The sequence below is a fragment of the Austrofundulus limnaeus genome, unplaced genomic scaffold (genome assembly GCF_001266775.1).
Source record: "Austrofundulus limnaeus strain Quisiro unplaced genomic scaffold, Austrofundulus_limnaeus-1.0 Scaffold1247, whole genome shotgun sequence".
NCBI lineage: Eukaryota > Metazoa > Chordata > Actinopteri > Cyprinodontiformes > Rivulidae > Austrofundulus > Austrofundulus limnaeus.
The window spans coordinates 57,070-70,009 of record NW_013953649.1 but is presented as its reverse complement, the minus strand read 5'-3'; the positions used below and the strand labels follow the sequence as shown (position 1 = coordinate 70,009).

The 12,940-nt window shown below is 38.4% G+C and overlaps 1 protein-coding gene across 2 annotated transcripts in view; it reads left to right on the top strand.

The window, feature by feature from the left end:
- Positions 1–12,940, top strand: part of cuedc1b (CUE domain containing 1b) — a 38,782-nt gene that overhangs the window by 23,786 nt on the left and 2,056 nt on the right. For both annotated transcript variants that reach the window (XM_014031413.1, XM_014031414.1), the window contains 6 exons: positions 776–1,022; positions 3,789–3,854; positions 4,726–4,806; positions 4,908–4,998; positions 7,884–7,942; positions 12,329–12,401. In XM_014031413.1, coding sequence (XP_013886867.1) covers positions 776–1,022; positions 3,789–3,854; positions 4,726–4,806; positions 4,908–4,998; positions 7,884–7,942; positions 12,329–12,399 — 615 coding nt within the window. In that variant the 3' untranslated portion in view covers positions 12,400–12,401. The remainder of the gene's footprint in view (positions 1–775; positions 1,023–3,788; positions 3,855–4,725; positions 4,807–4,907; positions 4,999–7,883; positions 7,943–12,328; positions 12,402–12,940) is intronic.

Sequence of the window (12,940 nt, the reverse complement as noted above, 5' to 3'; positions counted from 1 at the left end):
GGCCAGGACTCTGCAGTTTACACTCATCTACAGGCCAGGACTCTGCAGTTTACACTCATCTACAGGCCAGCGGTCACTCTTTCAGGGATGAAGATGTTCTCATCCTTTTGATAGAGAGGAACGTTGGTTTGAGAGAGAAGTAAAGGAAGGCATTTTTGTAAAGAAAAAAACGTCCACCATTAAACAGAGGTGGAGGCCTTCGTGTCCAGCTGTCCTCCTCCTACAACGCTGTTATTGGAAGTATGACTCCGCCCCCTGTGAGCAAAAGGTGTGAATCAGGGCCCCAATGATACCAACACAAAGAGGGACAAAAACAAGGGGACGTCGAGCCACCCTTGCATTCACTACATACACATAACACGACACGGGTCAGGTGATGGGGCACATGACCCTCTATGAACAACTGAACTAATCAAGCCTATTAGCGATGGCCCTCTTTTGCAGGTGACTAACCTCTTTGTCCACCATGTGGAGGCAGGGCTTATAAGGCTGAGTTCACCTGAAACTCATCAGTCTGAAGAAGTCTCTTGGAGGAGAGACGAAACGTTTCACTGAAGATGAACCATCCAGAGGACCTACTTATTATTTCTTTTAGATTTTTTTTTACCTGGTTTACTGAGATGCATCAGGACGTTTTTATTTTTGTGTTTTCAATCCTTTAACAACCCCTGCCCTCATTATAAAACACTATACTAATGGCTATTGTATTACAATATACTGTATTTGGACATCTGTGATCCTTGGTGACACAGTTGTTTTGTCTCATTTTTTACAGAGCAGCATATCTCAGCCTTCATCCTCCTCATCGTCGACGTCCTCAAGTCAGAGGATGGCTCAGCCTGGTTCTGTGTGTGGAGCTGCAGGAAGCTCTGAAGGTCAGAGTTTGGTGTCTGAATCTCCAGAGCAGGATGATAAACTGAAGCAGTACCTGGAAGATGAGCGCATTGCCCTGTTCCTGCAGAATGAGGAGTTCATGAGAGAGCTGCAGCGTAACCATGATTTCCTGATTGCATTAGAAAGAGGTATGGCTTCGTTTTCACTGCATGTAAAAATTCTGCTTCAAATGTGACAAAACTTTAAAACACTTTTTGGGAAATTTTGTTTTCAATTATTTGAACATTTTTGCATAAAATAATACAACTCAGAACAGCCCTTATGTAAAGGGAAATATGTAATAAAAAACAAATAAAATAAATTATGAGAAAATAAAAAGACAGCAAAGGATCTCAACATGATCATTTATGCTTTTTTTTGATGTAATCACACTTCCATGGCATGGAAATATATTTTGTCAATATATTTTAAGTAAGGTTGCCAAATTTTCAAGAAGATATCATATTTTTTCATCGTACTATAAATAATTTCTTCAAAACAGATACAACCTTCTATTAATAACCTCTACAGCCAGAAGGGGGCATCAGATTTCTATGTAACTTGTACATTTTCTTGCTGCTGAGAGTTCTACCTTCAAAAACAGTGTTTGGAATTTTGACAAAGATTTCTTAATGCTACTATTTCCCAACAAAACCGAGTATAATGGAAAAGTTATTCCTATGATTTGGGTTAACATGTCACAAAGGTCAAACCTTCAAATAAAACCATGTACAGTGTAAAAAAGAGCCTACTGTGTCTGTGTCACATCTGGAGCACATCTCAGGTTTGAGTCTGTGCAGTTTCTGAGGGGTAAGATATAGTTGGTTAGTTAGTTATAATGTTATAATCTGTGGTGTACATTATTAGTAGCTGATAGACTGTCCTGGCATTAATCTGACTATAAATGTTCATTGATTGTAATGTTCAAGTCTGACACCCACCTCTCCCTAGGTCAGTGTTTTCCCAATGCTGGTCCTCAAGGCCCACTGCCCTGCATGATGTAGAGGTCTCCCTGCTTTGACACACCTGATTCAGATGATTAACAGGCTTTTGTTGAACTGCAGTCAGTTATCAGTTTAAATCAGCTGTGTTGAAGCAGGGAAACATCTAAAACTTGCAGAGCAGTGTGCCTTGAGGACCAGGGTTGAAAAAACACTGGCTTAGATCTATGTAAACTGGTTTTAAAACCATTAATTCAATAGAAAACAGTACGTCTTTAAAAATAAATATACAAGGATTCCCTTCATATTTTAGTTTCCTCCCTCATTTCAGGACCAAAGCTAGCTCCAAGAAAAGATCTCAACTGAAGAAAACAAAAGAAAGTATTCCCAGATAAATTATATTTCTCCTTTAACCATTCAAAGGACATAAGAAGTCCTCTTTTATAGCAATCCAACAAGTGCAGGATTTAATTTTTATGCCAATAATCCAGTATCTTGTTATTGATGGTCATTGATTTTGGTATGAATCAATGGTGTTTTGGTGATAATGCTTTTTCCAGTTTAAGGATTTTCTGATGCCAGGGTTCCTGCAGATCCTTAAAAAAGTCTTAAAAGGCATTGAATTCATCGATCCAAAAATAAGGCCTTATTTAGCCTTAAAATGTCTTAAATCAATCTTTCACAAGTCTTAAAAATGCTAGGTTGTAAGAAGGATGATTGTATTTGTCTCAAATATGAAAAAACTGTTAACATTTATTTAGTTTTTAAAACTTATCTACCAAATTTACTGCAGCTATTTGTTTTTCCTAAAATAAACATTTAGGTAAAATTGTTGCTGTATTTTTTTTTACATTTGTGTTTGTTGTGAAGTTGGTCTTAAATTTAATTTCAAGTGGCATTAAAAAGTCTTAAAAAGCCTTAGATTTAACTTTCCTTTAGCTGTAGGAACCATGTGGTGCGTACTACACATCTTGACCAAGTGTTTTCTTTAAAAGAAGATGCAACAGATGAAGCCACAGCAAGGTTACCTTATGAATAATTACTCATATATTACAGCAATATTAGGGCTGCCCGTGAGTCCGTTCATGTTCTAATAAACAGCGCTGATAAGCAGCGCAGCTATGAACTAATGTAATGTCCCTCAACTTCTAAAAAAGTTACCAGAGTAGTTTGTGAACTCAAAACACCATAAATCCAGACAGAATGAGCTGCTGTTAACCTACAAGTCCTGCTGGACTCAAACACAGAGATGTGCTCCTCTCTGTCACTCACACACAGGTCAGAGAGACACTTTCAGGGGCATTAACACTTTAGGGCCCAGATTTAAAATGTGGTAAATAAATTATTTTTCAGTGATTGAGAGGAACCAGCCACTGGTTTCATAAATCAAACACATAGCTGGACTCCTTTCGGAGTTAAATTTTCTGTGATTTTTATTTTATTTTTTTTCAACACCTGCGAGCTCCTCTCTGCAGACGAGGAAATTACTACAAATTTTATCAACACAAACACATCCCTCGCTAAAACCATGCAGCAGTATGGATATGTCTGTAGTAAAAGTCACATTATTTGAAACTTAAAATCCTAAAAGACATAGTTGGACTTCGTTTGTTCAACAAAATAAGGGCAAACTCATTCTGTGACTCCTGCTTCTCTGAGCAACATCAGAGCAGCTGAGTTATTTCCAACACCTCTCTTTGGCTCTATTCATTTATTAATAACTCAACACACCACAGAACCCCCTCCTCTCGGGTAATACTGTGTATTTTTGAAAGGTTGTACCGCAGTATGATGTTGATCAATACCACCCAACCCTAGCTGTCACAGGCCTCGTTGTGGTGGAGATATGCGTGTTTTATTTCTTTCTGCATAAACTAATCAGGATTTCTTAAAATTATGTTCAAAAGCTTGTTACATCTTGGTTCAACACAATTGTTTATTAATATTTGTTTTTTTTTCTTGTTTTTTTTTTAGATCGATTGAAGTATGAATCAAAAAAATCAAAGTCCAGTCGTTTATCCGGCATTGATCCATCCACAGGTAGGTGTCCTTCATCACACCTCTGCCTCACTGAGAGAACAGTGTGGCACAAACAAGACATTAGTTTTTACTGAGGGCAGGTCTCTGTGTACCTAACATTCCCTGTAATATCTTTTGGCTGTATTAATGGTGTCACTGACTTTGCACCAGGGTTCCTGCAGACCCTTAAAAAGTCTTAAAAAGCCTTGAATTCATCAGTCCAAAAATAAGGCCTTAATTAGCCTTAAAATGTCTTAAAGCAACCTTCAGAAGTCTTAAAAATGTTAACACATTGCCAGCAGGATGACTTTAATAAGTGACGACTGAAATACTCACATTCAGACATTCCCCTTTGACATCACTTCCTGTTACTTCACATGCAAATATCTCAACAACTGTTCATCTGAGCGATGTGACGTTCATTTTCTAATATGTTAATGTTGTCTTTCCAAAAATGCATTCATATTTCTTACAAACATTTGATGTCACGGGCACTGTAAGGTCTCATCTACAGTAAACTGGGGTTGAGAACCCACTCTGGGTCCTAAAACAACAAATTTTGGGTTGTTAGAGGATTTCCGGGAATTAAATTAGGTTTAAAACTGATTGAAATGATGTTTTTGCTATATTTGACAAAAAAGCAGTTAGATATGGATAAAAACATTTGGTCTATTAGCAGTATTTGAATAATTCAACCCAAAATACTTTGATTCATGAGTTTCTGCTGTTTTTGTAATTTTGTCATTTGTGTTTGTGAAATTGGTCTTAAATTTGATTTCACTTGGCATTAAAAAGTCTTAAATTTAACTTGCCTTAAAGCCTGTGCATATTAGATAAAACTATAGTTGATATGTGTGTGTCATTGTGAAAGTTTTGCTGTATTTGTGTGCAGGAGACGTGTACTCTGCAGCTTCAGTGGAGGCTGCCTCAGATGATGCTCTGTTCAGAGACAAACTCAGACATATGGGAAAGTGTAAGTCTGGTTTAAATTTGTACACATTTGAGAAAATTAGCCTTGACTTTTAAACTCATTTTCTTATGTAGATTTGATTTAATGTCTCTCGTCTTCTACAGCAACAAGAAAAAAACTGTTTGAAATTGCCAGATCGTTTTCTGAGAGGACAAAAAGAAGAAAGTCAAAAAGGACACTGATGAAGTTGCATTCATATCCTTACATAAACTTGTTTGTTTTGCTGTTTTAGTAAGTAGGTCAACACTTACATGATGTAACAAAGATGGGAACTTCAGGCTAGCTACAGTACTAAAAAAAATCCTGATGTCCTCGTTCTCCTCTTATAAAGATAGATAATAAATAGTCTCGTCTATATTTAAGTTAAACAGAATTTTACCAAGCTAATAGAGCATCCTTTTTTGCTTTCTAGATGCCTGTTTTAAAGTACGCAACTCCAACCAGCCAGCTTAACCTGACTACCGGTAATCACTTTCTTTCTCAGAGGAGCAAATGGATCAAATGATGCACACTTTGGTGTTAAAAAGAGTCCCATAAACGTAGTTTATTATTATTATTATTATTATTATTATTATTATTATTATTATTATTATTATTATTATTATTATTATTATTACTACTACTACTATTATTACTACTTTAGTCTTATAAAGTGCTATTTAAAACCCTCAAAGACACTTTACAGTTTCATGCGTCGTTCATTCACAACTAACTACTGACAGGCGGTGCTGCCACACTGCACCACCAGTATTATGGGCAGGTCTGGGGCAATTCCTTCATTATGTCACTCTCAATGAAGCAGATAAAAGATGTGGAGTTGATTTAAGGTGTGAGGAAAACACAGGCCTGAAGAATAAAAAAGCTAGGTTAGATTTTGTTTAAAAAGAAACTAAACTAAAAAAAAAAGCCCTTCTGTGTTTGTGTCTCTTTCCTGTCCCTCAAACCCGGTCGAGGCAGATGGCCGCCTGTCCTGAGCCTGATTCTGGTTCTGCTGGAGGTTTCTTCCTGTTAAAATGGAGTTTTTCCTCTCCGCTGTCACCAATGTGCTGCTCAGGATGGGAGACTGTGATGAAGTGATTCAACACAATCTGCTGGCTTCTTTAGATTGTGTTTTTTGTGTACAGTACCTGAGACGATGTATGTTGCAACTAGGGATGGGTACCTTTGACATTTGAATCGATTTGGTACCAATATCCTTTACCTGGGAATCGGTACCGGTACTTAATAGTACCAATTTTCGGTACTTTGTGTGTGTTGTTTTTTTAATGATAAACTTTTTTTATTTTTTTATTTTACATATTTCTCAATATACAGCATAAATTTTAACAAATATCAAGACAACATCCAACTCTTTGTATTGTAACATCAGTTGTGTAACTTATTTCTTTAAGGTGAAAACTGCTGAGAACAACAAGACTGTTTTGTCTTATTACAAAAATTAAAATCCAGCTCCACGTGTTTCTATTGATGTCATTTCCCCGATAGAAAAATATGTGATGGAGGTCCATGGAAGGCAAATAAGTTTAAATCAAATAAACAAAAGAGGATTGAGTTAAAATTAATAAAAGTTATTCAAGCTACGTTTTGAGCATCCAAAACGTGTCCAACACTTCAACTTGGCTGTTTGTGCTCTTTAGGTCAGACGAGTTCGGACTGTCGGGAAGCTCCTCTGTTGTTTTCCTCTGCAGGTCTCTGTTTAATGGTGGATGAAATAAAGAAAGCGGTGGTATTTTATTTACTTTGAGCAAGCAAAGTCACGTTCACAAGATAATTAATCCACCAGATAATTCAGAGGCGGTCTGTTCGGTAAATTTTACTCCAGGAGCTGCGAGGCTTTCAAGCTACGTTCAGACCGAGCTCTGCCTCTGTTTACTGTCTGAACCAGCTGCTGCTGACGTCATTATGCTCTTGCGCGATGCTGCGTTCAGGACAAGCATGGAAAATCTCCCACTCTTACGCCAATACGGTCGCAACGATGCGTTTAGGTACCGAAACATGGTACCGTTTGATGTTACGTGAATAGGTTCTCGGTAGTACCGACAGAATTTGGTCGGTACTTAAAAAAGTATCGAATTCGGTACCCATCCCCAGTTGTGACTTGGTGCTATATAAACAAACTGAGGTGAAGTGAAGTGAATTGAAAAATCCAGCACAGTTCTGGAAGAACATTCTTTGGACAGATAAAACCAAGATCAACCTCTACCAGAATGATGGAAAGAGAAAAGTCTGGTGAAGTCGTGGTACAGCTCATGATCCAAAGCACCACATCATCTGTAAAACACAGCAGAGCAGTGTGATGGCTTGGGCATGCATGGCTGCGAGTGGCACTGGGTCCCTGTGTTTATTGATGATGTGACAGGACAGAAGCAGCCCAATGAATTCTGAGGTATTCAGAGACAAACTGTGTGCTCAGATCCAGCCAAATGCAGCCAAACTGAATGGTCGTCATTTCATACTACAGATGGACAATGACCCAAAACATAAAACCAAAGCAACCCAGGAGTTCATTAAAGCAAAGAAGTGGAATATTCTTGAATGGCCAAGTCAGTCACCTGATCTCAACCCAACTGAGCAACATTTCACTTGTTAAAGACTAAACTTCAGACAGAAAGGCCCACAAACAAACAACAACTGAAAACCACCACAGTGAAGGCCTGGCAGAGCGTTAAAAAGGAGGAAACAGCGTCTGGTGATGTCCATGAGTTCAATACTTCAGGCAGTCATTGCCAACAAAACCCTTTCAACCAAGTACTAGAAATGAACATTTTATTTACAATTATTTAACCTGTCCAATTACTTTTGAGTCTCTGAAATGAAGGGATTGTGTTTAAAAGATGCTTTAGTTCCTCACATTTTTATGCAATTATTTTGTTCAGCCCACTAAATTAAAGCTGAAAGTCTGAACTTCAACTTAACGTAAGATGTTTTGTTCAAAATTTATTGAAATGTAGAGAACTGAAATTAGGAAAATGTTGTCTCTGTACATATATAGACCTAACTGTCTGTGATATATTTGTCCTCTCTATGTTTTTATTCTTCTGTCTTGAGTTTTGTTTTTCTTTGACTGGATTTGTTCTCAAATTGGGCACAGCCAACTCAACAGCTAACCTCCTTGAAGATGGTGAGGAGAACCCCAGTGGTAAGATATGAATGTTTTTATTTCTGATACTGATCTACCCGTAGTTTCAATAGTGACATGTTAAACAATGGGTGTCAATATTGTTGACCCCACTCTGGTTTTTTTCAAGTTTTGTTGTCTTTCAAAGCCTCCCTATTTTCAAGAATAACCATTCCCCATATATATAACCAGTCCCACACATAGAAACATTAATGTCTGAACTATAAATCACCCATTTAAAAAAGGCATTTAGAATCAACTAAAATGTCATTATGTCATTATTACATGTTTTAAGGGAGAAAAGAGGATTAATTAGATCCTATAACTTTATCCATAACAACGGCCAGTTGCTGTATTCGTTTCTTCTCCTGTTAGTAATAGATGCGCATGATGAATGCTTGAGGTCATTGTCCCCTTGGGGACCCAGGACCCAAGCCCGCTCCAGACCTCTAGGGCCACCAAGCACGTCCAGTAGCAGGTCAGCGCTAAATTTGGTGGGGTTCCTCTTCTCCATTCCTTCAGGTATTCCTAATACTGTATATGCAGGTTACATCTTGGGCCCGTTTTCCAAGTCTTCTGTTTTTGCCAGTAACTTTTTGTTTTTCAAATCTACATAACAGGTCTTCAAACCTTCCAGTCACTTAGAGATTGTTCAGGCCTTCTTCACATTCATCCATCTTTTTAGTAAATTCACCAACGACAACTTGAATGGGCAAAATAGCTTTTGCAGTTTGCCCCCCCCATAGGTTCTCGGTTTCCTCTCAAATCACTTCTTTGACCTCAACCGGAAGGAGAGCAGCATGGCCGGGTCAATATATATTTCAATTCCAGGCAAAAGTAATTGGAACAAGGTCCATGATGTCCTTGGACAGCTGCTTGGTCTTCCTCATTATGACGTTAGAATAGAACAGTGTTCCCCTAGTGGTACAGGGGGTACATGGAAAAAGTTTCCAAGTGTTTAAAAAAATAGTAAACATAGATTTCTGCATTAGGGAAGACAGACAAACACAATAAACAAATTTTATTTTTACAATAAGGCTGGCCAGTAGATTGTGCCATACTTACATCAAAAGCTTCAAAAACACTGAATCATTTGAACACAGTTGCTTCATATTAATTCAGTGGTTCAGGAAGTCTTGGTTTCTCCAATATTATAGACATGAGGAACTAGAATGTTTACATGATCTGTGGAAATTAGAAAAAAGTTAGATTAAATGGGCTGAAGATAATAGGAATGATTTAAGGACCATAGAACAAAGTTCTATAAGTGGGCATGGCCGGTCTGGCTGAGGAAAAACAGGATGATTTAAGCTGATGGAGTATGACTAGTTCCGTTGAGGAACACAGAAAAACTGAATGAATGGATGAGAACATATGTGAGTCAACAAAACACATGAATCATAAAACACCAATGAAGTAGTACAAAAAGACTACAACAAAATGTGGTTGATTGTAACATATGAGCCATATGGGCTCATCACCAATCAGTGAGAGTCAAAATTCTGTCTGGTTTGTAGTGATTAAATACTCATTTACTTCAGTGACATGCAATCAGTTTGTAGCTTTTATTTTATGTATTTTTACAGAAAATTTAGTGAGCTTTGTCTCTCAATTAAAATGAAACTACTATAAAAATTAAACACTGTTAGTTTCTTTAAAAGCAAAGTAACAAATCAGCTAGAAATTAAAGAATTATTTCCTTCCTTGAATGTAACATCCATGCATCCATCATCTTAACTCGCTTGTTCCTTTTACGGTTGCTGGTGCCTATTTCCAGCAGTCAGAGTGCAAGGGACGGGGTACACCCTGGACAGGTTGCAAGTCCATCACAGGGACATGTTAGGCTCTTTGCCATTGCTAAGTCCGGCTCCACTCGGTTCTCTTCCTGTCGGTTCTTCTCAGGTGTAGGTGATTTGCCGCTGTAACTTGTGTCCCCAGTATCATCAGTGCAAAGTAGGCAGTAAAGTTTTTCAAAAGTGGGTGGTACAATTAACATGGAAGCACCGAAGCTGCTCAGTCAGTGCTACCGCTAACCATAAAGTCTGATATGTAAGAAAACATGATCAGAATTGGATGCCAGAATAATTTTGCAGAAAACCAAGTTACAAAGATTCTCTTTAAAAATCTTTATTCTTCAGCTGTGACTACATTTCTGTTCAGAGCCCATCTTTCTCAGTGCCAGTCTGCGGAAGGCCTTGTGTCTTATCAGCAAAACAAAAACAACAGCCTGTTGCAGGCTGCACTAAAAAGAGATCCCTTGTCTTCTAAATTCTTCCGTATATCTAAACAATAATGCCACCCCCTGGGGGCGATATCTTTTACGTCAGGCAAAACAAGTTTTGTTTATATTACAGAGTGAGACACATTGATAGACTTGCTGAATCTCTCCATTTAAAGTAAATGGCTGCAAATGATCACAATCTGTAGAATATAACACTGATCTAAAATTCAGTCTTCTCGCCCCAGATTGTGAGGCAGCTGGTACCGATGTTAGAGAAAGTGGAGAAGTGGCCCAGGGCTCAGCTGGTCACTTGTTGAACGATTAGCCTCACATATAATAAACAATAATTACTTAATACAATAAATGAAGAGCAGTGGGTCTGTGTTTAACCTGGATTGCTAACTAACTACCTAGCCACAGCAAGCTAGCTGTTAACTAGTTAGCAATTGAAACAAATATGCACAAAGGACACATCGGTGAACCTTATGAAGAAAAGTTACAATTTCACAAGCGAGATATGTCCCAGAAAATCTGTTCAACATCTCCCAAAATCCATAAAGCATTCACTGTCTCAGGATGTCTCTGAAGTTTGTCAACAGTCTACAGTTAGTATACTACAGAACGGGGGCTGTAGATTGCCTCCATTTACCCAAACCAGCTCCTGTCCTGCTGGTTTGAGTCCTTCACTGCTCCCGACTCTAGATGTTTTAGCTTGATCTTTAACTCTCCACCATCATTTGAAATCTCTGAAGGCTCGTGTATCTGCCAATAAATTACATCGTACAGGACAGTTCACGTAGCTCCACTGCTGGCCAGTCAGCGACTGCTACATGCTTACAGGTAGATCGGCACCCCATGCCCCAAACAATGTTCTCCCGTCAGTACCACCTCAGAAGAGGTTCCACAAACTGGGCCAAAGGGGGGTGGGAGCCAACAGTGGCAAGACCTTAAACTGGTGTGGGGTGGAGCGGAAGAGTACAGAGCATGTGGAAAAGCACCTATAACCAACCATTCACTCTCTCACTCACACCTAAAGAGCTCGACACAGGGGGAGCGACAAACTACAGCGATTAACAGCTGTCATCGCAGCCAGGGTGAAATCCGACACACGGGACGCGATAACGAAGGCGGTGTTGCGAATCGCGCTCTCAGGTCGCTTGTCTTCACGAAATTTGATTGGTTCTTATACTACCTCTTGTAAAGGTTATTGGTGGTTCACAAAAAAGAGGGTGTGTGCATTACGGACGTGTAAACTAAACAAATCTTGCGATGCTAATGATACTGAAAAACAAACGCACACTAAGATACAATTTTATGAGGACAAACTTACCGGATACCTTCACCCTGGCACCAGCAAATTCCCACAAAGCTGTCTTTTTTAGTAATCACTTGGTGAAAGAGTTAGCTAACTGCAGTGTGTAGCATACTCTCCTCTCATTGGTCAGTCAATGAAACCCTCGCTAACTGGTTGTACGCTAAGTGACAGCGACTAAAGTTGAACGTTTTTCAACTTTCAAAAATCACGTCGCAAGCTCGCGTGTACACGTCTACGTGTACGAGCGCGAAATTTCACATGCACTATTTTCGCCGGTCGCTTGGCTGGAGGAGGGAAAGCGATTGTCACCTCATCGCACAGGCTCCATAGGAAATGAATGGAGAGCGAGCGACGTCGCCTCCCGTGTGTCGAGCCCTTAAGGACAATTTTGAGTTACCAGTCCGTGGGAGTGAACCTGTGCCTGAAGAAAACCCACACATGCACAGAGAGACCATGCAGACTCTACCCAGAAAGGTCCTGGGCAATAATTCAACCTGGCAACCTTATTGCTGAGAGACAACAGTTCTGCCAACTGACCCACTGCGCCACTTGTGTGTAACAAATACTGCAATAATATTTCAGCCTGGTCTGTCACTAAAACCCCATCAATGGACTGACTTCCAACTGATTAAAGCTACATGAAAGATCTCATTTACATGTTCTTATATACAACAGTAAAACTATTTTTTGGAACATCATGTACTTTACAAAACTTATTAAATATAATGAGAACTAACGTGAAATGAAAGAAACAAAAAGCCAGAAAAGAAATACTGGGATTAGACACCTGTGATAAATGTTCTTGTGATTAAAACATGTTTAGATGATGTGTTTGATGCAAGAACTAAAGTGTGTTTGTGTGTGTGTGCAGAAGAAGATGGTTTACCCAGAAGAGCAAACACCAACAATGATGATTCTGAACAGCGCAATCAACAACTTTGATGGTAAGATACTTTAAGTGATCCATGATCCAAGACTAAAAATACTGTAGGCTAGGAATGTGCGATATGGCAAAAAATTCATATCATGATATACATTATGATGGGTGGCGGTAACAATATATATCATGATATAAAACTTATAATAGAAAATAAATAAATCACATATTAATTGAGTGAAATGTATAAATATGTATAGGTAAAAAAATTTAGACCTTAAAATCTCCTTTTTTAAGGGACACTAAAGTCTCCCATAAAAATTTTAATTTAAGGGAGCCCTACCTGGTTAAATCAACGATATACTATATATATATCATGATATACATTATGATGGGTGGTTCTTCAAATATATATCACGATATAAAACTTATAATATAAAATAAATAAATCACATATTAATTGAGTGAAATGTATAAATATGTGTAGGTAAAAAAGTTTAGACCTTAAAATCTCTTTTTTTAAGGGACACTAAAGTCTCCCATAAAAATCTAAATTGAAGGGAGACCTACCTGGTTAAATCAAAGATATGTATGTATATATATATA